Source organism: Chiloscyllium plagiosum, unplaced genomic scaffold (assembly GCF_037043375.1).
Source record: "Chiloscyllium plagiosum isolate Xiang-an unplaced genomic scaffold, Cpla_swu_hap1 HiC_scaffold_25, whole genome shotgun sequence".
NCBI lineage: Eukaryota > Metazoa > Chordata > Chondrichthyes > Orectolobiformes > Hemiscylliidae > Chiloscyllium > Chiloscyllium plagiosum.
The window spans coordinates 25,655,397-25,681,792 of NW_028270163.1; the positions used below are offsets into that span (position 1 = coordinate 25,655,397).

A 26,396-nucleotide genomic window follows, 5' to 3' on the forward strand; every position below is an offset into this window, starting at 1 on the left:
AATATAATTATAGGCTTTTTTAGATCAAAGGGTCAATACTGGGAAAAGCAGAATAATTTTGTACTGATCAGTTTAGGCAGTAATGATTGTTCACCTATTTTAAATCAATAAGCTAGAAATTTTAGCCCCTTTGAAGTATGTACACTGCAATAGTTTTCTCAATGAGCAGATTGCTTCCTTTGAATGTTTTACTGAACGTATCAGGTTTAAAAAAAATTTGAATTTCACATGGTTTTGGAGTCGGCTACATAACGTGCGTAAAAATTATGATAAACATTACATCTTTGGATAGACTATAGAACCTTATTTATCCTTCATTGTTTGTATGTTCATACTTGCCTCTAATTTCCTTACTGTTACACAAAGTTGGTTTGTTTACATAAGAGGTGCCCAAGTAGATTTCAAAATTGAATGCATGCCTACTGAGATATTCAGAGGAAATGTTACCGTAACAATTACTGTGAAATTTCAATGATTCTTTGTACTCATTAGAATGAGGAAGGGTCATTTGACCTGAAATGTTAACTCTGATTTCTCTCCAAAGATGCTGCCAGACCTGCTGAGCTTTTCCAGCAATTTCTGTATGTGTTTCTGAATTACAGCATCTGCAGTTCTTACGGAATTTACAGGAAGGTTGTTATTGCACTGGAGGGGGTGTAGAGGAATGCTGAAAATGTGTTGCTGGAGAAGCACAGCAGGTCAGGCAGCATCCAGGGAACAGGAGAATCGACGTTTCGGGCATAAGCCCTTCTTCAGGAATCCTGAAGAAGGGCTTATGCCCGAAACATCGATTCTCCTGTTCCCTGGACGCTGCCTGACCTGCTGCGCTTCTCCAGCAACACATTTTCAGCTCTGATCTCCAGCATCTGCAGACCTCACTTTCTCCTGTAGAGGAATGCTGCCTGGGATGGAAAATTTAAGTGATAAGGAAAGGTTGGAAAAGCTTGGGTTGTTTTCCTTGGAGCCGAGAAGACTGAGGGGGTGATCTGATTGAGGTACACAAGATTATGAGAGGCATGGACAGAGCAGCTGTCCCCTTTAGTTGAAGGATTAGTCATAATGGTGCACAGGTTTCATGTGAGGGGCAGGAGGTTTAGAGGAATGTGAGGAAAAACGTTTTTACCCAGAAGGTGGTGATGGTCTGGTATGTGCTGCCTGGGAGGGTGATAGAGGTGAAATGTCTCACATTCTTTATAAGTACCGAGATGAGCACTTGGCACATCGTAACATTTGAGACTATGGGCCAAGTGCTGGTAAATGGCTTGGGTTGAAGGTCAAGTGTTTCTGACTTGTCGGTGCATTCTCAATGGGCCAAAAGGCCTGTTCTGTACTGCATGATTCTGTTGAAAACTCAGTTGGCTGGATGGCTGGTTTGTGATTCAGAGTCATGCCAACAGTATGGGTTCATTGCTGCATGAGCTGAGGTTACTGTGAAGGACTCAGCTTCTCAACCTCTCCATTTGTCTGAGGCATGGTGACCGTCAGGTTAAAAACACCACTAGTTGTCCATGTTTAATGGGAGAGTGGCCCTATGACCTGGACTATGATAACTTTACCTTTTTCCTTATATAGCACTATCCTTCAGTTAGATAACAATATCCACATGCTAAACAAAAAGATTGTGTGGAAAAAGCAGATGTAGTTTATTGAACTGCATAAACTATAATGGTTTGCATGTATACCACTTACTAAGGAGTTTTCAGACAATTGGACTTCATAGAGTAAGGACTGTTTTAGCTGATAATGGGCAGGACTCAGTGGCTGGCTCACTTCACACCGACCCAGAAAGTTATGGATTCAAATCTTACCCCAGCTCTTGAACATTTAAATGAGTTTGACTCTCTGGTTCAGTATTGAGAGATTTTACATAGCTAAAGGTATTATTGGCTGGTTGTGGTGTGAACAGAGTTTCACAAAGTTATTAGAAACCTCACTGCAGGGAGTTCTCCAAGTATCCTAGTCGGTATGCTTCCTCAATCAACACCACACAAAACTCACTCATTAGGTTTGCGGGATCTTGCTGCTTGTAAAATGGCAAACATAGCGTTAGAAAGACTGCTAAAATTAATTAGTGTCTCTGAGGAATGTGATACATACTAAATTTGAAAATGCATTACAAGACGACCATCGTTTCTGCAATTGTATCTTTTTATTTTGAAATATATTTGCAAAAGGTGAAACAAATGGTGAGAAATGTGAACTAATTCTCCTACCTTGTTACGCTCTGAAGAACCTTTTGCTCATCCTGGTCCAGACAAACAGCAAACGTGGTATTATTAATCCCTATTATCTGTACCTTGTCAATCTTGATTTTGGTCACGCTTATTTGCTAGAACAACAGAAAGAGATTGACATTAAGTATATTGGTTTGTCAAACATTCTATGTCATATGTATTCAGCATCAAATGTTCTGATCAAAGTTAATTTCCTTTCCAATAAGAGGACATTTCCCCCCTCCCCCCAACCCCGAGGTCTCCTCTTAAAGGTTACTTTTTGATTTGGAGAATGACTTTGTCATTCTCACTAACTCCTTTATTGGTTGATTCAGTCATGTAGGAACATTACTTTCATATTTGTGTTGACATATGGGTTCACACAGAAGCAGCATTAGAAGAATTCATCCATAATCTCATAATTATCAATATTCCATTAAACATAAAGCCACAATACTCTAGATACTACAGTACTCGAACTAACACAAGTCAACAGACATAAATTAGCAATAAAACTTTTTTTTCCCCCAAAATAACACTTCAACATCCAAAGCCATCACTCTAAACACATCTTCCAGATTGGTGGGGGTTACATCTAATGAGCTTCCATCATGCATTCACAGAGCCAGAGTATGTTTACCAGGCAGTTACTATCCTTTATACTGCAATTTCAGATTTAAATCGAGCAATTGACAGAGTGTTCATTACAATAGCATCCACTACGCTTTTCCCAATAGCAGCTCCCAAACAACTTTAAGCTAGAGATTCCACAATCATTTACAAGTAATTTGTTATCTCAGTGATTTCAAGTTTTCCTATTTCCCTGTTGGCTGAGTGCTATTTTGTTGATTGGTTTGAAATTTTTTTACACTTCCTTGCAGTCTGCCTTCCCTCATCTGTCCCCTCTGCATGCAGCCTTCCTCTTTCTCCCACCCTCACAGCACCCCTTTCACTCTCAAGCCTCTGTTGCAGCTCCACTTATTAGCCAGCCTATGAACAACCAGGATGGGAGGGAACCAGTTTGTGATTGGAGGAACAACCCCTATCTTTCCCTTCCATTTAACTTAGCGGGGCAACTTTTCTCTGTTTTGTCACCCCAAGATTGAATTTTCCCAGGCATTTGGGGATTTTAGGGGTAGACTCATTACCCATGTACCTTGAACATTGTTTACAAAATTATTTTTAGACTGACTAACCAACATAAACTTGAATGCTGTTTGTTTACTTGAAGTGAAAGAAGGGTATTCCATGTTTGTTTACATGATTTGTACTTATTCTAATTGAGCAGAGGGAACATTTTGGCCTTTGAGTTATACCATTGTTTTTGTCTACTGTCCATCCAGAGTTAACTGACACCAATTAAGACAGCAACAGGTTTGCCCTATGTTTAGGAAGGAAGTGACAATTACATAATAAACACCACCATTTCCCCACCCCCGCCCCCGGAAGTGTGAGTGAATAAATTGGAGAAAAAGATCAATTTTATGTTGGGATCTGAGTCCTTTTGCGGGTCAAAAATTCGAGTTCAAATCCAGTTGAGGCAGACAAGATGAAAGATTCCTGCTCACTTCAGAGATACATTCAAAAAAATGTAGGTCCAGATTATGTAAAAGCCATTCAGACACAATTCACCAAAATTCCTGATGAAGGGCTTATGCCTGAAACATCGTTTCTCTTGCTCCTTGGATGCTGCTTGACCTGCTGTGCTTTTCTAGCACCGCATTCTCAACACAGAATTCACCAAAAGCCAAGATTGCATTCTGTCAGTTGGAATACATAATATTGAAGTGAAAGAAGGGTATTCCAATCTCTGGTTTCCTTATTCTCTGGAAACAGCCAGTTCTAAAAGGCATTCTTCCTTGGTAATATTTCCTCACAATGTATTCTTAGAACTCTATAATGCTCATTGTCATACAACAACATAAAGACTCAGACCAAAGCATTCACAGCACTGAAGTAGGCCAAATAGCCCAACAAGGTGAATAGTCCACACAAACTTAATTCCACTCTTTTTCATCTAACCCTATCAATATATTCCTCTTCCTCATTTGTTTCTTGACCTCAATAATTAAGAAACATTTGAAGGATAAGATCTTCAATTTCTAAATTCAGAATCCAGCTGTGAACTCTTGACAACTCGTGACTCTTTAATTTTACAAGCAAGGACCGTGTAAACTAAAACCGACAAGTATAATTTGCAACAACAACTGGAAAAAGGAAACATGTTCTTCAATCTTTGGAATGTCAGAATATATGCAGCACCATATAAATGATATAAGCAATGGAGTCAACAGGCATGTACTGAGAAATCACTCCCAGCCAAGATCCAGAAAATAAAGACATTGGTTATTGTATGTTTTTAGAGGTGTTGTGGATGTGCAGAAGAAGATGCCAGTATTGCAGGAATCAAAAATAAAATAACAAAACACGTTTCTGGCTGTGGTAGTCACAGACGAAAAGATAAGCTACACATGTTGCAAACTTGTAGCTGACCACTAAAGCTAATTGACACTGTGTGTGCACACTGTCAACTGCTAACAGGGACACAGTACTTTAGTCTTTGCCAATAAACAGTTAAATGTATAGTATCATTGAGCATTAATTAGATTTGATAGTCAGCTCATGCACTAATTAATTTAAAGTGGTTTCATTAATCACATTAAAGATGACTTTAAAGGGCCAATTTTGCATTGTTGTGTTCTGACAGGGAGTTTCATTCACTGTGACTACATATTGCAAATTTTTTTTGACAATTCACAGGGTAGTAGTGAGAAGGGACTGAGGAGTTTTCTAGGAGAGGTTGGCCCAATCACCACAACTGAGGTGGAAAGGACCCAGTATATAAAAAAAGCAGTGAAGCCCAAGTTTTATATTATTCTAGTGCTTGCCTCCCTCCCTCCTCAAGCCAGATAAAAGAGAGCGAGAGCGAGAGAGAGAGATGTAAGAAAATTTGTCTGAGGCTCAGAAAGAGCAGGGCCTCAGTAGTATACATCATCGTGACTAGTAAAAATGGCAGGAACTCTGGGAAAGCTTACGTGTGGCACATAAAATGTGGGAGTTTTGGATCTACAGGAAGTGCCAGAAGGTGGTAGTTCTTGAACAATGTGTAGCTGATTTGGAGCAGCAGCAGCTCTCTTCACTGCACACCATACAGGAAGGAGAGAGGTGTCTGGAACAGTTATACCAGAGAGTAGTCACTCAGCAAGGTCATAGGTAAGCCAGGAGGAGTGTAGAGATGGCAGATGAGTGGGCGACCATTCACCAAAAGGAGGTACAGGCCCAGAAAGCCCAGTACTCCTTGGAGCTGTCTAACAACAGGTAGGAAATTTTAGATTCTGGATTAGTGGTGCTGGAAGAGCATAGCAATTCAGGCAGCATCTGAGGACAGGCAAAATCGACGTTTCGGGCAAAAGCCCTTCATCAGGAATAAAGGACAGAGTGCCTGAAGCATGGAGAGATAAGCTAGAGGTGGGTGGGGGTGGGGAGAGAGTAGCATAGAGTACAATAGGTCAGTGGGGAAGGAGATGAAGGTGATAGGTCAGGGAAGAGAGGGTGGAGTGGATAGGTGGAAAAGGAGCTGGGCAGGTCGGACAAGTCGAGTTGCTGGAGGTTAGAAACTAGGATGAGGTGGGGGAAGGGGAAATGAGGAAACTGTTGAAATCCACATTGATGCCCAGGGGTTGAAGTGTTCCGAGGCGGAAGATGAGGCGTTCTTCCTCCAGGCGTCTGGTGGTGAGGGAGCGGCGGTGGAGGAGGCCCAGCACCTCCATATCCTCGGCAGAGTTGGAGGGGGAGTTGAAATGTTGAGCCACTGGGCGATTTGGTTGATTGATGCGGGTGTCTCTGAGATGTTCCCTAAAGCGCTCTGCTAGGAGGCGCCCAGTCTCCCCAATGTAGAGGAGACCGCATCGGGAGCAACGGATACAATAGATGATATTAGTGGATGTGCAGGTAAAACTTTGATGGATGTGGAGGGCTCCTTTAGGGCCTTGGATAGAGGTGAGGGAGGAGGTGTGGGCACAGGTTTTACAGTTCCTGCGGTGGCAGGGGAAAGTGCCAGGATGGGAGGGTGGGTCGTAGGGGGGCGTGGACCTGACCAGGTAGTCACGGAGGGAACGGTCTTTGCGGAAGGCGGAGAGGGGTGGGGAGGGAAATATATCCCTGGTGGTGGGGTCTGTTTGGAGGTGGCGGAAATGTCGGCGGATGATTTGGTTTATGCGAAGGTTGGTAGGGTGGAAGGTGAGCACCAGGGGCGTTCTGTCCTTGTTGCGGTTGGAGGGGTTGGGTCTGAGGGCGGAGGTACGGGATGTGGATGAGATGCATTGGAGGGCATCTTTAACCATGTGGGAAGGGAAATTGCGGTCTCTAAAGAAGGAGGCCATCTGGTGTGTTCTATGGTGGAACCGCTCCTCCTGGGAGCAGATACAGCGGAGGCGGAGGAATTGGGAATACGGGATGGCATTTTTGCAAGAGGTAGGGTGGGAAGAGGTGTAATCCAGGTAGCTGTGGGAGTCGGTGGGTTTGTAGAAAATGTCAGTGTCAAGTCGGTCGTCACTGATGGAGATGGAGAGGTCCAGGAAGGGGAGGGAGGTGTCAGAGATGGTCCAGGTAAATTTAAGGTCAGGGTGGAATGTGTTGGTGAAGTTGATGAATTGCTCAACCTCCTCGCGGGAGCACGAGGTGGCGCCAATGCAGTCATCAATGTAGCGGAGGAAGAGGTGGGGAGTGGTGCCGGTGTAATTACGGAAGATCAACTGCTCTACGTAGCCAACAAAGAGACAGGCATAGCTGGGGCCCATACGTGTGCCCATGGCTACCCCTTTGGTCTGGAGGAAGTGGGAGGATTCAAAGGAGAAATTGTTAAGGGTGAGGACCAGTTCGGCCAAACGAATGAGAGTGTTGGTGGAGGGGTACTGTTGGGAACGTCTGGAGAGGAAAAAACGGAGAGCTTGGAGGCCCTGGTCATGGCGGATGGAGGTGTAGAGGGATTGGATATCCATGGTGAAGATGAGGCGTTGGGGGCCGGGGAAACGGAAGTCTTGGAGGAGGTGGAGGGCGTGGGTGGTGTCTCGAACGTATGTGGGGAGTTCCTGGACTAGGGGGGATAGGACAGTGTCGAGGTAGGTAGAGATGAGTTCAGTGGGGCAGGAGCATGCTGAGACAATGGGTCGGCCAGGGTGGTCAGGCTTGTGGATCTTGGGAAGGAGGTAGAACCGGGCAGTGCGGGGTTCCCGGACTATGAGGTTGGAAGCTGTGGGTGGGAGATCTCCTGAGGTGATGAGGTTTTGTATGGTCTGGGAGATGATGGTTTGGTGATGGGGGGTGGGGTCATGGTCAAGGGGGCGGTAGGAAGAGGTGTCCTCGAGTTGGCGTTTGGCTTCAGCGATGTAGAGGTCAGTGCGCCAGACTACCACTGCGCCCCCTTTGTCCGCTGGCTTGATGGTGAGGTCAGGATTGGAGCAGAGGGATTGGAGGGCTGCGCGTTGAGGGTGAGAGGTTGGAGTGGGGGAGGGGGGTCGACAGGTTGAGGCGGTTAATGTCCCGGCGGCAGTTGGAAATAAAGAGGTCGAGGGCAGGTAATAGGCCAGCGCGGGGTGTCCAGGTGGATGTAGTGTGTTGGAGGTGGGCGAAGGGGTCCTTAAATTTTAGATGACTATTCAATGATCTCCAGTCCTCACTGTCGCTGAGCAACAGTGGTGGATAATTCAAGGGAAAACTACAGTACCATGGTGTTAGAGACTGAGAGAAGGGTTAGTAGGCAGAGTAAAAAGGTGTTAGTGGGGAATTCAATAGTTGAGGGATAGGCAATGTAGTTTTCAGCTGAGATTGAGTCCCATATGCCTCCTAGCTGCAAGGGCTTGCGACATAACAGAACAGCAGGATAGGCTGGGACTTTTCTCACTGGAGTGTAGGATTGTTGAGGAGTAGCCTTATAGAGGTTTATCAAATCACGAGATGTAGATAAGGTGAATAACAAGTGTCATTTCCAGAGGGTGGGGAATTTCAAGACTCGGGTTATATTTTCTAAGGTGAGGAGAGAAACTTTTTAAAAACCTATGGGAAGTAATTTATTTACACATTGTGGAACACAATACCCCAGAGAAGACTTGTGGTGTTGAAAGTGAACAAAAAAAGTTGCTTCCCAACAGACAAGCGATATGGGCAGTATATATAGTATACGAATATATGCAAAGAAATGAGGGAATGCATTTTGGTAGAAGAAACAGAGCAAGGCAACATAGTGGTATAATACTGAGGGGAGTACAGAAGCAGGGGGACTCTGGATTCAAAAGAATAATTCTCTGAATGTGGCCATGCAGGCTGAAACAGTTGAGAAGATTGCTAGGATCCTTGTGTTTATAAATTGAGGCATAGAATATAAAAGCAAGGAAGTGATGGTATACCTTACACATCAATGGTCAAACACAGCTGGGATATTGTATTCAGTTCTGAGTAGCTTAATTAAGAAAGGATGTTAAAGCCCTGGAGAAGCTTACTAGAATAATACCAGAAATGAGGGATTTTAGATACAAGGAAAGATTAGAGAAATTGAGCTTGTCCTTGGAACAGAGAAGATTAAGATGGACATTTATGAGCAGTTCAAAATTATGAACAATTTTGACAGGGTGAAGAACGATAATCTGTTTCCATTAGTAACTAGGGGTCACAAGAAGAGGAGAAGCTTCTTTACTCAGTTGTTTAGGATTTGGAATGTACTACCGGGGAGATAGATGGTGGTGGTGGACTCCATAGAAGCCTCAGAGAGCTAAATATAGATTTGAAAGAGCTACAGAGTTAGGGCTGGGTGGTAGCTCATTCAACAGCTAGTACAGATGTGACAGTCCCAATAGCCTCCTTCAATACTGTAAAATTGTGTTTCTCTGCTTCTACTTGTGACCACAGTGTGAGTGGACTCCACCAGGAGCACAAGCATGCAAAATTACTCTGCTTTTGTGCTTTTAGTTTCAGGACAAGACTGTACTCACTTGGTTATAACCTTTCTTGGATTTAGAGTTCTGTCGTTTCACCACCTCGGTCATCGAAAGATGAAGGTATTCTGTATTGAATTCTGAAACATGTAATATTATGTTAAATTGTAATATTAAAACTCAAATGCATGCAGGAGATTTAGATTTGTTTTAGAATACATTACTTGTACAAGTGCTTAAAAAGCGATAGCACTGAATCTTTAAGTAGCATAGTTTTAGGAATTTGGTGTATAATTTTGAAAAGTCACTATTGTAAGACTACTATGAAGCAAAAATATAAACTATAGGAGAAACAACATTAAATATTTAAAGTGTTAGGCTCTGTCTCCTCTTAGTCTTAAGTACCAGATTTGCACAATTTTTGTGGATATTAAGGTAAGTGAGGAAAGAAATCCTTGTATCTTGGAGCTTTATTCTTTAATTTCTTTTCACAGTGTTGTTCAAAGTAGTTGACTCACTTTACCTTTTTACAAAGTAGTTGATTCAGGTTATTTCTTATAATATTTTTTTCTTTCTGATTATCCTGAAGTGATTACCTCTGACTGTCCAATCGTTCAGGAATTTAAATTGTGTTCCTAACCAATGAGTGTAGATGATGTGTTAAGCCATGTGATCATGATAGCACCTGTAGCAAGCAGGATCCCTAATGTTCACTCTCCTAGCATCTTCCTGCAGAGACTGAAGGACATTGATTGGGAATGAGTCTTATGCAAAACATTGCATCACATTTCTGCTCTGGAAGCAGTCAGAAGGCAACCAACACCAGATTATAGTCCAACAGGTTTATTTCAAAGCACAAGCTTTTGGAGCACTGCTCCTTCATCAAGTGAAGTGACGAAGGAGCAGTGCTCCTAAAGCTTGTGATTTCAAATAGTCCCAATGGACCTCCAACATCAGCACCTCCACACCATACCCTAGAAGTACTAAAGCCAGGTGTTTGGTGCAAATGTATCCAACTGAAGACTATTTTGAGACCCAATAGGTTGTGTCACTGAACACTGAGGCTGAGGCCCTGAGTTTAAGACCAACTCTAGGCTGAAGAAGTTGCATTTGTAATGGGGTCTAATTGGTTGAATGCAAACTTGCAATTCCTCCCAAAATCAGGTAATGGTAGGCAGTAAGGGCAGGGAAAGATTCCCAATTAACCATGTAATGGAAAGAAGATTGGAGTTTCTACAATTTCTAACTGCAGGCCACAACCAGCACATGAAAAGTATATGTTGCCAATGCAAAACTGACTCCTTGGAAGATCACTTGGCCGGACAGCCTGATTGGTACCAACAGCACAGGGTTCAATCTCTGTTCCATCTGGAACTTCCCTCCTTGCTTTACCTGTGGCACTGAGTTGCACCTCAGAACTCAAGAGAAAGATCCAACTGAGATAATTTGACATGGCGCATGTCTGAGATGATCAATCGAATTTTGTTATGCACTTTGATAGGGTTCTATGATGCAATGGTAGTGTCCATATCTCTGAGCCAGAAGGCCCAGGTTCAAATCCCACCTGCTCCAGAAATATTGGAGAAGGTAGGGACTGCAGATGCTGGAGATCAGTGTCAAGAATGTGGTGCTGGAAAAGCACAGCAGGTTAGGCAGCATCCGAGGAGCAGGACAATCGACATTTCGGGTATAAGCTCTTCATCAGGAATGAGGCTTGTGGGCTGGGGGGCGGAGATAAATGGGAGGGAGGTGGGGCTGGGGGAAAGGTAGCAATAGGTAGATGAAGGTAGGGAGAAGGTGATAGAGCAGAGAGGAAGGTGGAGTGGATAGATGGGAAAGACAATGGACAGGAAAAGAGGGCAGTGCCAAGTTGGAGGCTTGAGCCTAGGATAAGGTGGGGGGAGGGGAAATGAGGAAACTTCTCCCCACCTTCATCTACCTATCACTACCTTGCCCCCAGCCCCACCCCCTCCTGTTTATCTCTCAACCCCCCCAGCCCTCGAATCTCATTCCTGATGAAGGGCTTATGCCTGAAATGTTGATTCTCCTACTCCTTGGATGCTGCCTGCCCTGCTTTTTTCCATCAACACACTCTTGAGTCCCCTACACAGATATGTAATAGTTACCCTGAAAAGATAACTCATTGAGGAAAATACCTTGCACGCTAGCTAAGGATATCTTTTTGTTTCATACTGATTGATGGATGTCATACATAGTCATAGAGATGTATAGCACAGAAACAGATCCTTTGGTCCAATTCATCCATGCTAATCAGATATCTAAATCAATCTAGTCCCATATCCCTCCAAATCCTTCCTATTCATATACCCATCCAGATGCCTTTTAAATGTTGAAATTGTACCAGCCTCCACCACTTCTCTGGCAGTTCATTCCAGATGCGCACCATCCTCTGCATGAAACAGTTGCCCTTTCGGTCCCTTTATCTTTCCCTCCTCACCCTAAACCTATGCACTTTGGTTCTGGACTCCCCCATCCCAGGGGGAAAAAAACACTTTGACTATTTACCCTATCCATGTCCCTCATGATTTTATAAACCTCTAAGGTCAGCCTCCAATACTCCAGGGATACAGCCCCAGCCTATTCATCATCTCCCTGTTGCTCAAAACCTCCAACCCTGGAAACATCCTTGTAAATCATTTCTGAACCCTTTCAAGTTTCACAACATCCTTCCCATAGGAGGGAGCCAGAATTACAAACAATATTCCAAAAGTGGCCTAACCAATGTCTTGTACAGTCACAATATGACCTCCAACTCCTATACTCAACGTTCTGACCAATAAAGGCAAACATACTAAACACTTTCTTCACTATCCTGTCTACCTGCGCCTCCACTTTCAAAGAACTATGAACCTGCACTCCAAGTCTCTTTGTTCAGCAACACTCCCCAGAACCTCACCATTAAGTGTCTAAGTCCTGCCCTTATTTGAGTTTCCAAAATGCAGCACCTCCCATTTATCTAAATTAAATTCCATCTGCCACTTCTCGGTCCATTAGCCCATCTGATCAAGATCCTGTTGTACTGAGGTAATCTTCTTCTTTGTCCACTTTTGTCCACACCAATTTTGATGTCGTAGGCCAGACCAGGTAAGGACAGCAAGAAGTCCTTCCCAAAAAGGACACTAGTGAACTGCATCAGTTTTTAATGACAATCAATAGTGGTTACATGGTTGCCAGCAGGCAATCTTTCTATTCCAGACTTTCATTGAATTCAAATTTCATCATGTACCATGCCAGGATTCAAACCCATGTCCCAAGAATATTAGCCTGAGGCTCTGTACTACTGATCTGGAGACATTATCACTATGCCATCCCCTTTGTAATGGGAGCTGCCAAGCATGTAATTGACATCGAATGTAAATTATAGAATAAGGGCATGACAATCACTTTTCTGCTTCAGCCTTCTGTTCCTTGAAATAAGTCTCCAGTGTTATGTTGGTGTCTTGCAACTCAAAATATGTGAAATAAAAGCAAAATACCATGGATGCTGGAGACTTCAAATAAAAAGTGCTGGAGAAACTCATCAGGTCTGTGGTGAGGAAAAAGTTAATGCAAACTCTGAAGAAGTTAACTGTGTTTCACTCACCACAGATGTGCTACACCTGCTGAGTTCTCCAGAACTTTGTTTCTATTATAAGTATGTAAAGTGTTGCATTGGACTAGTCATTTTAATGAATGTAGTTTTGACAACAGAAAAGAAATTCTTTTATGCAATCTATAAACGTTGTGTAGACTTTGTAAATGGTGCTTACAGAATTAACAAGGTGGCTAGCTGGAGTAACTAAGTAAGTACAAGTTCAGATTGTTGATCTCACACAGTTAAGTTGGTTGCAATGAATAATATTACCCAGCTCATCATATTTGTTGCAGGCCTTGCTAAGATTTACAGATGTACAGTTCTTCTCTACATTGCTCCATTGGTTTCTTCTGCTGACTGTGGCCTATTGGAAGACAAGAAAAATTTACAATTAGAATGTGAGGTGACCCATCACTGGTCTGTGTTTTGTCAGCACATTGTGAATTTTAGATCAAGATTTTAAAGTTATTTTCAAATGTGTTTACTGAATTTAAAACCCTGTGCACTTAACTAAAAAGTAGATACAGTGTAAATGATTGTAGAGAATAACTTTTTTTTTGGAAGTCAGTTTCTCAGTAGATTTTAAAGGAGCTACATTTGAGATATGCAGTGACAACAACACCCATTTATAGAGGAATCTGATAGTTCCCAAGACCATCTGATTCATGAAAGAAAGGAAAAGTAATTTGTTTATTAGAAGCAGATAAATTTTAATTAGTTGTGAATCTTCACTCCAATTAGATATGTTTAGTTTTAAACTGGATTCATTTTTTGCAGTTTTCACTGACTTCCATTGGTGCTCTTCAGCATGATGGTGCAAGTAGCTAATCAAAGAGCTGAACTGGAGCTGAGCACTGGAAGCAAAGATGCAATGAACTGCATGAAGAGAGGTACAATTTAACCACTGAAGCAATTCCACTTTAGACTGTCTAAGGCATATGATCTTTCTTGAAACAACTTGTTGCAAATTAAAGTTTTTTTTTCAAAGTTACTATCAGGAACTACAAGAACACCCTCCTCCTCACTCTGCCACTAACATATGGCCGGGATTACAAAACCTAACTGGCCATGTGATGTCTCAAATCTTTAAATGGTATCTCATCCAAATTGTTTTACAGTTCTCTGCCAAAAGCTTTACATAAATAAATCACTGACAAAACAGATTTCAACCAAATATTTAGTGACATTCCTTAAACTTTATTCCTCTTCCTAGTTGCTTGGATTCTGGACTAACTTGCTTTGAAAGCTGTGGTGGCTGCTATGTTTCAACAGATACCAGATGGACTGGACATAGTGTTGCAATTTTAAAAGTATTTTTGTCATTTTTTTTTTACACAGGATAGAATAAACTAATTGTAATCATTAACTAATATCAATTTGTCAAAATCATACAATAGTGGAAAGGCAATGGTCTTGTGGTATTTATTGCTAAACTATTAATCCAGAAATTCCAGGTAGTGTTCTGGCCCCTAAGTTTGAATTCTACCATGGCAAATGGTGGCATTTGAATTCAATAATTGAGTCTAAGGATAACCATGAAACCACCGTCAATTGTCAGAAAGAACCAACTCGTTTGCCAATGTTCTTCGAGGAAAGAAATCTGCCATCCTTATCTAGTCTGGTCTACATGTGACTCCAAGCCCACAAAAATATGATCAACTCTCAATTTTTCTCTCAAATGGCCTAACAAACTATTTGCCTGCATCTTTCTATAACAGTATTGGTAAGTGTGATGGTGGAGTTAAGTCCCACCTTCACAATGTTAGTACCACACACCATGATTTAAGATATTATAATAAATGGGGCAGACCTCGAACAGATTTAGTAACTAGACACTGAGCATCATTGAGACTCTGAACCAGCAGCAGTAGAATCATAGTCTTACAGAATCTACAACCTCATGGCCCAGCATATTACCCCACTCTGCTATTACCAGCAAGCCAGGGGCCCAACCCTGGTTCACTGGAGAGTGCACAAGAGTATGCCACGAGCAGCACCAAATATGCCTAAAAATGAGCAATCTGGTATAACTGCATGCTAAGCATCAGAAACAGTAAGTGATAGACAAAGCCAAGTGATTTCTCCACTGATAAATCAGATCTATGGTCTGCAGTCCTGCCACATCAGTCATGAATGAATGTGGGCAATTAATTGACTCACTGGAAGAAGCACCTCCCCAAATATTCCCATCCTCAAAGATACAGGAGCCTAGCACATCAATGCAAAAGCAGGCTGAAGTATTCGAAACAATCTTCAACCAGAAGTGCCAAGTGGATGATCCATCTTGACCACCTCCAGAGGTCCCCAATATCACAGATGCCAGTCTCCAGTCAATTTTTTTGACTCCACATGACATCAAGAAATGGTAGGAGGCATTCAATACTGTAAACACTATGGGCCCTGACAACATTCTGCCAACAGTACTGAAGATTTGTGCTCCAGAACTTGCTCCCCTCGCCAAGCTCTTCCAGTACCATTGATCAGGACTGGACTAGCTGTATAAATACAATAGCTACAAGAGGAGGTCAGAGGCAAGGAATAATGCAGTGAGTATTTCACCTTCTGACTCCCCAAAGCCTGTCCTCCATCTCCAAGACACATATTAGGAGTGTGATGAAATATTCCCCACTTGTCTGGATGATTGCAGCTCCAACAATCTTGTTACCATCCAGGCCAAAGCAGTGTGTTGATTGGCCTCATATCTACACAGGAGAAAGTGAGGTCTGCAGATGCTGGAGATCAGAGCTGGAAATGTGTTGCTGGAAAAGCGCAGCAGGTCAGGCAGCATCCAGGGAACAGGAGAATCGACGTTTCGGGCATAAGCCCTTCTTCAGGAATAAGGGCTTATGCCCGAAACGTCGATTCTCCTGTTCCCTGGATGCTGCCTGACCTGCTGCGCTTTTCCAGCAACACATTTCCAGCTCATATCTACACATATTTACTCCCTCCACCTCTGACGCTCAATATCAGCAGTCTGCACTATCTTAACACGCACTGAAAAATTTCACCAAAGATCCAATGGAAGCACCTTCTAAATCCAATGACCACTACCATCTAGAAGAACAAGGGCTATAGATACATGGGAACACCATCACCCGCAAGTTCCACTCCAAGACACCCACCATCCTGACTTGGAAATATATCATCGTTCCTTCAGTGTCACTCGGTCAAAATCCTGACATTCCCTTCCTAATGGCATTATGGATCAACCTACAGCACAAGAAAGAAGCTCACCACCACCTACTCATGGGCAACTCAGGACAGACAATAAATGCTGGCCAGCAAGCAACGCCCACATCCCACAAGCGAATAAAAAATTGCTTCCAGTGTAATGTGACTCATACTATGCTGTTTGTGTAGTGTCCTACATCCATTTATTAAACTGTAACACAAATCTGCTTACAGCAGCATTATCCATGTAATGTATCAGTGCAGTACACATTGAATCCTACCTTGCAGTAGGCAATCTGCAGTGCTAATGGAACTGCTTCTCTGTCCCCATCAATGCCAAGCCTTTTACTCCCAGGTCCTACATTGTTTTAGAATTTAAAAAAAATCATTAAGTACAAGTTTTTGAATCTACAAATCTAACCGGAAGTAAACTTATTTATTCACTCTTCAGCCTTTATTAAAATGTAACTCCTTTTAATAAACTTTTGTGTGTGTCAATCTAGTAATATTGTGATCTAAGACTATGATGGAGCTTGTTTTGCAACATTGAGGGAGTTACTGTGATGGATTGTCACAATTGGCAAAGACATCAGAAAATAATGCGGTGTTAGCTCATGAGCTAAATAAACTTCTTCTGAGTTTCCGTAAGATCTACAGTTACACCCAGCAACACCACAGCTGTGCTGTTTTAACACATCTTTTTCCCTTAAGAACAGAAACAAACATGTCTCAGCAAACTGACTGCATGTCAATCAAAATTCTGCTTAATTTAACATTCAATTTGTAATATTTATTACAATACTGCTTAAAAGAATTTAAACTTGCCTGATGTTTCCAAATACATATCTTTGCTTTTAAAAATCAGAATTTTAAAGCAGCACATGCCCAGATAACTATTTTGCATTTAAGTGAAAAGTTATCGTTGCCTTAAAAACAAATATCCTGCGACATTTGTGTTTGTTGTGTCATGTTCAGCCGAGGTTGAGGATAGACATTCCTTGCCTCTTCAAACCCTTAGATTAGCCTGAAGTTGTTAATTGCAGGAACTCCTCTTTGGTTAATGTGCCAAAAAAATGTTAATTGGATGCCAACATCTTTTAAGATAGGACCATATCAAACTTTGTGGGTAGATAGGAAAATCATTTTTATCAGATCCACATAAAGTAAAGCAAACCTGAAGCTTTAATTGCTCTTGTAGCAGCAGATTGTCCCAGTTCGAGAGAATAAACAAAGACCTCAGATCTCCTCTCACCCCCTGCAAGGGTTAGCTGTTAAAAGAATGTGCAATTTGTCAGATTTATTTCTCTGCTTTGTGCATGCAAACAAGTTTTTCTTGTATACTCTCCACTTGCCATGCAAACCACCAAGAATATATATCAGTACTGTGAGTCATTGATTACAGTTAAACACATTGTACACATTAATGAGAAGCTCACTGTGGACTAATCGAGCAACTATTTATTTTGGCACCACTGCTGAAACAAAGTTTCTGTCACTGTCGTGAACTAAAATAAAGTGACTAATCATTTCTAATATGTAGGATGGGGAAGTTACATCAGACTATGAGTTCATTTATCGAAAGAACTCACCCTGTATGAAGAATAAAGGAAGTATTCAACTTTCATTGCTGGTCAGCAGCTGCAGCATTTAACTTGGTAAATGGCATACTTTGCAGAATAGCAAACACCAAGTTAAGTAATAAACATTGGCTCAGACAACAGGACAAACTTTTTGCTAAACTTCAAATATTGTGAAAAAATCTTTTATGTCCACCTGAGAAGTCAACTGGGGACATGGTGTGAGCTATCATTCAAACTACAGCACGGTTAACAATGCAATACTCCTTTCGCTTTGCATTGATGAGACAGAATGGAACATGTGCTCCTGTATCTCGAGTTCTGTTGAATTCACAATCCCGTGGCTCAGATGGGAGTAATGTGGGAAAAAGGAATTATGAGCAGGAATAGGCTACTCAGGCGTGTGTCATGCAAAGAGGTCACAGCTGACCTGGCTATTGATTCCACTTTACTGTCTGTTTTCCCAAACCCTTGCTTCCCCATCATTGAAAAGTTAATCTAACTCAGCCTTGAAAACATTCATTGACCCAGCCTCCACTGCCTGGGCAAGTAGAATTAAAAGACTGACTCTTCAATCATTATTTATTTTGATTATTTTTGTTTGTGGCCTATTGGATTCATTTATTGCTCATCCCTAGTTGGGAAAATAGTGGTGAGCCTTTTGATGTATTGTGACTACGTACATGATTGAATAGATCACTAGGCCATCTAGAATAGATCAACTTCACAGTGGGATTACTTGGTGGGGGTCATATGCACTGCTTCTGGATTAGGGTGAGCCAAAGGGTTATGAGGCTTCAATTATCCCAAAAGGCAGCTCAGAGACAGACAACTACTCTGTTTGAAACAATCTATGAACCCTAAATCTTAGGAACATTAGAAGCAAACGTTGAGGTCAAAAGGGAATTTTATTTCAGCCTTGATTGATAATTGTCTCCTGTCCCAAAGAGAACCAAGGAGGAGAAAGGGAGGACTGCAGAGAATGTGTTGCTCAGAAAGCACAACAGTTCAGACAGCATCCGAGGAGCAGGAGAATTGACGTTTCGGGCATAAGCCCTTCAGTTTATGCCCGAAACGTCGATTTTCCGGCTCCTCAGATACTGTCTGAACTGTTGTGCTTTCCCAGCACCACACTCTCGACCAAAGAGAACCAAGCAGAATCTCTTCAGAGATTTCAATGCCAGAGTTGGGTCTAATGCAAACCTCTGGAAAGTGGGATTGGCAAGGATGGTGTAGGGAAAACAAACAGCAACAAAGTTAACCTCTTGACTAAATTCCTAAACATAGTCTGGTTATACAAACACCCTGTTTTAACAGACACATAAATGCAAGGCCTCAGGCAACTCTTTCACACTAGACATTGGCACCTGTTTGACTAAGTCGCCATTCGAGAAAAGAATGACAAAGAGGTTGGCATTATCCATGCCATGACAGCAGTCAATGACAGTTAGACTGACCATCAACTAATCTAGTCTACCATCTCTATTAGTTTGGCCCAAAACCAGCATCAGCCATGTTGCACTCTGATAGTAAATCAAAGATCAATGGACTGAATGACCTACTCAGTCAGTGCCTCCTGGCCAAGCTGACAACACTCATTGAGTAGAATGTCCATGGCACCTCAGCTGACCTTAAGCACAATCATAAATGGCACTTGTGTGTATACAGAGTAACAATGAGCCATTACTGGAAAGAACAGTTGTCAGAGGGAATGGGTTTTAAGCTAAACAACATCTAGAAGACAACCATCCTCATTCAGCTCATCCTGCCGGACAACACTGTCTCCTGGCTATTGAGATCCAGAGTGAGCCACTAGACAATGTGGATCAATTTGAGAACTTCTTGTCAGTGAGTGCAGGCATCACCAATGAAATTCAACATCACCTCAATTTATTGCTCATCCATATTTATGCTGGGAAAGTGGAGGTTTTGATGCATTGAGACTAGTTACACAATTGAACAGATCACTAGGCCATGTAGAATAGGTCACTTCACAGTGGGATTACTTTGTTAGTGCAGACTGAGAAACAAGCAGAGTGTTTGCTTCAAAGCTAACATTAGGTTCATGGACTACAGGCAGCAGTGTTACCAGCCCTCCTGAATTATTTGGAGATGTGGACAATGCACAGCAGACTCCTCAAATCTCTTGAGAAATATTATCTGCTAAACATCCTACAAATTTACTGGCAAAATTAGTGTTCCGATACTAACGTCCATTCACAGGCCAACATCCCCAGTATTGGCGCACTGATCCCAATCAGACTGGTGCTCTGGGAGGGCCATGCCTGACACCAGACTTCCAAATCAAGTCTCTACTCTGAGCCAGCAGTTACCAAGAGGGCAGAGGAAATGTCTCAAGAATATCCTCAAATCTTCCCCAAAATAATCCCCCCACTAACCCCTGGGAATCTCTTTCACAAGACTACATCTGTGAAGGAACTAACAATTTCAAGCTTCTCAAACCAACCCAGAAGAAGAACAATTGCAAGCAGCAGAAAGGGATGTTTGAAAACATGAACATTGCAATGCTTCATTTCACAAAACACCAGTTCTCCCACTTGTGGTAGGTTGTGCAGACTCAAAATTGGACTCAGGGATCACACACCAAAGTGGACGAAAGTCATCTTCAATCAAGTGGGGACGAGACTAGAAATAGATTAGAAAGTGTTGTCAGGTTGATTAATCAGTGATGGGATTTCTAGTCAGGACTTCTGGGTCCTATGACCACATCACAATCACCTTCTAATGCAATGTTTGCTTTATCCACAAATAAATTGGATTGATTATTCACATAACACACCACTCGAGACACTCAACATACTTTCAATTTAAGCAATTCAGGAAATGCCACAGAAACTGCTTAATGTGATCATCCCAGGAATTCCTAACAGTCTAAGACGTTTTTTTGGGAAAAGTCACAATGAACCTCAAAGCAACTAACAAATCCTATACAAAGGCACAGAAAATAAGTAAATCACTGAGGAAATATCACAACAATGCAGATGAATTGATTAAAATAGCTACGTGGTTTGTTTCCATGTACACATCACCAAAACAAAAAATCAGCTCACGACCTGTGAAGTCAACCTCACTGTCCTGATAACGTCGTGACAGTAAAACTCCGCAAATGCTATGACCCTAAAATGTAGACATACCTCTGCTTGGTAAAGCTGGACCAACACTGGATAGGCAGCATTCCGGCAATAATAAAGGATCAGGTCACCCAGGATGGAAAGCTTCTCTTGCACTCTTTCAGCAGGCTCATTCTCAGACTTAGAAGGTTCCTACAAAGTAAGCCAAATAATATATCAGTAACCCATTACAAAAGGTTTTAAATGGTAGATTCATAAGAAATATGCCTCCTAATATTTTCTGAATTATTGATAACTTCATTTCTACCTGTAATTGTGCTCCCACTTGTCTCCGAATTGAAACATTTCTTCCTCCTTTTTTCCACCCTCCTTGTCAATAAGGAGGTTATCTGCTCCATGTGCTATCTAATAACCAGAACCAGCTCAGGTTTAGGGTACAGTGCTGCTACAGATCGACCTTTCTACATTGGGTTGAAGAAGTTTCCCTGGTTGCAGTGATGCAGAGGTCATCCACACATTGGTTACGAGTGACTGGTAACTTCCCATCTCCCAACAGGCTCACATTAATTATTTGCAAAAATAACTAATAGGATTACAGAATTCAGGTCATATGACCAGGGAGCTGAATGGTGTGCTACATCAGGGCAATAAAAATCTCTTTCATACTCAGCTTATTAAAATTTTAGGCAAAAGTGAGGACTGCGGATGCTGGAGATCAGAATCTAGATTAGAGTGGTGCTGGAAAAGCACAGCAGGTCAGGCAGCATCTGAGGAGCAGGAAAATCGATGTTTCGGGCAAAAGCCCTTCATCAGGAATATCTAATATTGCAAACATGAAGCAAGAAGTTGTGCCAATTGCAGTTCTTAGCAGCAGCATTAGATGAAGTGTTCACTTTAACCCCGACTCTGGACAGACACACCAGGTTACACTGCACTTATAGGCAGCTTGCAGTGTAAAGTTTCACATTGAAATAAAGACCAATTTTCTTTCGTTTTAAACATATATTTTTGTAAGTCAATTGGAGTAACTAAACATATACCCTCATCAATTTATATTTTTCCCACACGTATTTTACTAAATTGTGACATTTTTCATTTATCTGAGGCAGATCTCATTAAAGAAAGAAATGTTTTACAATCCTTGCATGGGTGAGTCTCAATGGGAAGAAGCATGTGGCTTAACATAATAGAGGAATGAATCGGAGGCTTTTGGCAAGTTGTGTCAATTTTTTCTGGCAGGTGTCTTGTTGCAAGGTCTGGTCTGACCAAACTTGCAGCATTAATTACCCACCATTAATTACCCCCTATGGTGTCTCTTAGGTTCAATTTCCATCCCTTCTTACCATTTACCATTCCTGCAACAACTTACTACCCAGTCAATAACCTGGGAGTCACTTGTGCCTGCCTCACCTTTAAAAGCCTACGGTGCACCCGGCCAAGACCTGTTAGTCCAGAGCTTCCCTATCCAGTTGTGATATTTACCACAGACATGGCAGACAGAGGAGGTTGATGCCCCACTTTGTGAGCAGGGACCTGAATTAGCCATGGTAAAAACCCATGAGGGTTACAGAGATGGGAGTAGGAGGGCGGGATGCTCTTTGCAGAGTTGGTGCAGACTCGATGGGCCAAGTGGCCTCTTTCTGTACTTAGAGATTCTAAGATTCTATACATTCATAGATGCAATGTGCTTTTTCTAAAGCTTGTTAGGTAATTGTTAAAAACAAAGGCTTAGTCAAAGGCTTGTTGCTATTGTTGTGTAACAGACAAACAAATTGATATATTTTCAGGTCTGAGGACAATTTTCAAGAAAGGCACAATCCAACTAGACCCGCGACCTTGAGAAGGGCACCTTGGAAAAGAAAATATGACTTAACAAAGAGAAATAAGATAAAGCATCAGATTATTGTAAAGTAATTACAAGGGACACATTTGTACAGAGATAATTATGAGAAGATATTAGAGGTAGCTGTATGTTCCTTCCACTGGCTGCTAGATTTGCAGCACATTTAGTTTATGAGCTATTGCCATGCCACTGTAGAAAAACTCTTTCGAACCTCAATCTCTCATTGATTGCCACAGTCACCATGTACAAACAAGGATAGTTTAAAAACAGCAAGCAACATATTAGTAAAAGGAACTCTTGAGAAAATATATGAAAGAAAATAGTTCTTTTTTGCAGGCTGCCTCACTGCAGAAGAAGCCAGATTCAAAGTAAAGGAACGTAAGGGAGAAGGAAGGAACAAAAAAATCCTAAGAATGATACAGGAAGTAATTCCGCTATTAAGTACATATATCCAGGATATTTGCACTTACCTGACAAAGCAGAGTTGTTGGTAAGGTCAATAAGTCTAGAACATTTCGTTCGTACCAGGAATCCAACATTCCAATATAGCGCGCAATATTATTGGTATTATCTTTGTCTGCTGTCTCGACTGAACTGAAGTCCTAAAATAATAACAACCTCATGATGAACACGTAGAGTCATAAAGTCATAGAGATGTACAGCATGGAAACAGATCCTTCGGTCCAAGCCATCCAGATATCCCAAATTAATGCAGCCACATTTACCTTCCTATTCATATACCCATCCAGATGCTTTTAAAAACTTTTAATTTTACCATCCTCCACCACTTCCTCTGGCAGTTCATTCCATACATGCGCCACCCACTGTGTGAAAATGTTGCCCTTTAGATTCCTTTTAAATCATTAAGACTGAAAAATTAAGAAGTACTTTTCATTTTTAATTAAGTATTCTTTTGATCAAAGATTTTCATTTTGCACTCATCAGGATAACTCACAAGAATACGAACTGGGGGAAAAGCTAACATTCATTCTGTTTGAAAGGAGAGGGCAATACCTGATTTGAAATCTACACAAAGCCTGGCAGTTAACAATCAATCATCATTAACTGCTGCATCAGTTACTCTAAAGTCAAAGATTTATTACATTTAATCGCATTCAAGAAAGGAAATTGTTACCAGTTGTGTTGGCGGTCTCTGCTGGTTATCTGGGGAGAGGTTTGTAAACTGTAATGCACTTCTTAGTGAGTCTCTTTGTAAAGGAATATAAAAAAATTGCATCCTGAAGTATTTTGTGAGAAAGGGACATTTACTCTCTTGTAATCTGAAAGAAGAAATGATTATTATTAATTTGTGATGTGTAACAATTCTAGTTTAGTTTGTGACATTAGTTTGTTAATTAACTACCATGACTTTTATGCTAGAACAAGAGTTTTATTTTCTCAGGTATGCATTGTGTCCAACATATTCACTCAGACACATTTTCTGTTTGTACTTTTATGTGAACATGCTGTAATCCTAACTGAGATTTAACTATTCTGGATTTGTCATCATTGAGGTGGCAAGAGACTCATTCCTAAATTAAAGAATCGATGTGATCAATAATGTAGTCCTGCTTTTACACTGTGTAAATCGATCGGTCTCAGACAAAAACATAAAAAGTTCCGAGAAAAACAAAATAGGATCCAAGAAAATGGAGTTTTACAAGAGAAAGGTGGATTGTTGATAAGTATGATCCTACAAATATAAGCAATTAAAAGCAATTTACAGCATAATCCTGAATAAACTACAATAACAGAAATTTAATGACAACATTTGGTTTATGTGGGTCACTTGAGATTGTGATTTCCCTCAAATTGACCATTTTGTGGAGGATTGGATGACCAATAGAATGTTCCTGGATGTCTTGAAGCTGGAATCCCTCTCTCTGCAGCTCAATGTTAGCTCTCACTGTAACTGTTTGGTAGGTTTTCCCATCAGAATGAATATGGGATAACATCCACCATTGACGCTAATTGCCAGCGTTATACCCACAACATTTTAACAGGTCAAAGCCTCATCTGAGATATCACCCCCATTGTCACTTTCCTTTATACTTCATGTCCTGTTTGTGAATAAAATAACATGGTACTTATTTTACTGTTTGTTTTGTATGTGCTTTTTTCTCATGTCTAGGGAATATGGTGCATCACATTTATAAAACTATATACATTCTATTAACATGTATATTCTATTAACACGTATATTCTATTAACTACATTAATATGTGGATTAATCAAAGTTACACAGCCATCAGTGAATTTATCAATGAGGATATGTACATCCACATTTTCCAATCTCCTCCTATTTAAGATTTATTCTGAACATCTATTCCTCCTTCCAAAGTGGATAACCTCACATCTTCCCATATTATTTTCCAGTTGACACACTCTTGTGCATTCACGAGACCTATTCAAATCATTGTGAAGCCACTTTATATCTTCACTTAGCCTTGTAACATCTGCAGATTGGGATATAGTATAATAGTATATTTGGTTTTTACCTCCAAACCATGGATACACATTGTGAATAGCTCGGGTAAAGTACTAATCCTTGCAATGCCCCAGTAGTCACAACTTGCTAATACAAGAATGATCCAATTATTCCTACTCTTTGTTTTCTGGCCATTAGGTAAACATTGATCTATCACATTACATGACAAATTAAAGCTTATGGAGTGGGATGTAATGAACTTTATCAAAAGCTTTCTGGGGTAGAGGGGAATATGGAATTCAAAACACAAACAAATCATTATTGAATCCATTTTTTCATTGAACAAACTATTGAACGGCAGAGAAGCCTCAAAGGGCCGAATGGTCTACTCTCCTCCTAATTCAGACGTCTGCACTGATTGGTAGCCCGCTGCATTTTTAAATAATGTTTGTGCCTTTTTCTGCACTTTCTTCCTTGTTGTATTATGGCAACTAAAATGGTGTCCAATGCAATGCTGAGGGGATGTAATGTACCAAATAGTAATTGACAAACTCTGGATTGCTGGCTGCTGTACGTACCTCATTGAAAAGTAAGAATATTTAGTACTTCCGAACCAATTGGGATATTTTGTTACGGATTTCTCAGAAGCCCAGAGTCTAAGAACCAAACTGACCATGACATGTTTAGTTCTAACTCTGACTAGGGTGTTGGCTTCACTGAATTGTCTTTCAACTATTGACCAGACTGGATTCTGTGAAGACCTCTTACCTGAGACGGCTGTAGGCTCTTGCGACTTTTCCAAGAACTTTGTCAGTACCAAAAATAACAATTCGCAGTGTCATGGCTTTACACTCATCCTCGAAGCTGAGGTATGGTCTCCTTTTGAAGCACGTGCTTTGTTGTAAATGTCGTTCAAAACAATGATTAAAGGTTGCATGCTGCGGCAGGGAGTTGGAGCGCCTGGACTTCGTCGGAAGTTTATATTTGATCTCGGTGCAGCCCAAGCTTTCTGCCCGGCGAAGTGGTAAACTACTCGATGATAAGATGTAGCTGCTTTTACTCAGGTTTGTGGAGGACTTGTTTAAACAGTATCTCGGATCTGCTTTGTTTGTAAGGCTGTTCCTGGCTCTGAAGAAGTTAGATATTTTTTCTGTTAGTTTCTTTCCCACTCTACTGTGCTTTTCCTCTTTCTGGTCAGACACACTTGTTGTCTCAGGTGAACTTTCATCCCCATCTTCTATATAACCACTGTCCATACAGTCTGAGAGATTGGAGACAAATGATTTCATGTAATCTCTAGATGTCACAGATATTGTAGATATCACGGAATCTCGCTCATTTTCAATTGCATCCTCCTCCCCTTCCTTCTCAAACTCCTCTTCATCGTTATTATTGTCAGTCAAGGGAAGTAATGCCATGTCAGGAATCTCGCATTCTTTCAGAAGAACATCACGTAAAACATCTAAAATAAAGTAACAACATCCAGTCAGAGGCAGACACACTGACGCACTTATTGATGTTTCTGATTCAAGACCATCTCTTTGCTGT

The 26,396-nt window shown here is 41.3% G+C and overlaps 1 protein-coding gene across 3 annotated transcripts in view; it reads right to left on the bottom strand.

The window, feature by feature from the left end:
* Window positions 1-26,396, bottom strand: part of pik3r5 (phosphoinositide-3-kinase, regulatory subunit 5) — a 96,969-nt gene that overhangs the window by 4,541 nt on the left and 66,032 nt on the right. For all 3 annotated transcript variants that reach the window (XM_088000527.1, XM_043714587.2, XM_043714588.2), the window contains 9 exons: window positions 25,617-26,310; window positions 23,556-23,700; window positions 22,891-23,022; window positions 20,641-20,769; window positions 17,083-17,176; window positions 16,190-16,266; window positions 13,008-13,101; window positions 9,200-9,282; window positions 2,214-2,329 (listed from right to left, as the gene is read on the bottom strand). In XM_088000527.1, coding sequence (XP_087856653.1) covers window positions 2,214-2,329; window positions 9,200-9,282; window positions 13,008-13,101; window positions 16,190-16,266; window positions 17,083-17,176; window positions 20,641-20,769; window positions 22,891-23,022; window positions 23,556-23,700; window positions 25,617-26,310 — 1,564 coding nt within the window. The remainder of the gene's footprint in view (window positions 1-2,213; window positions 2,330-9,199; window positions 9,283-13,007; window positions 13,102-16,189; window positions 16,267-17,082; window positions 17,177-20,640; window positions 20,770-22,890; window positions 23,023-23,555; window positions 23,701-25,616; window positions 26,311-26,396) is intronic.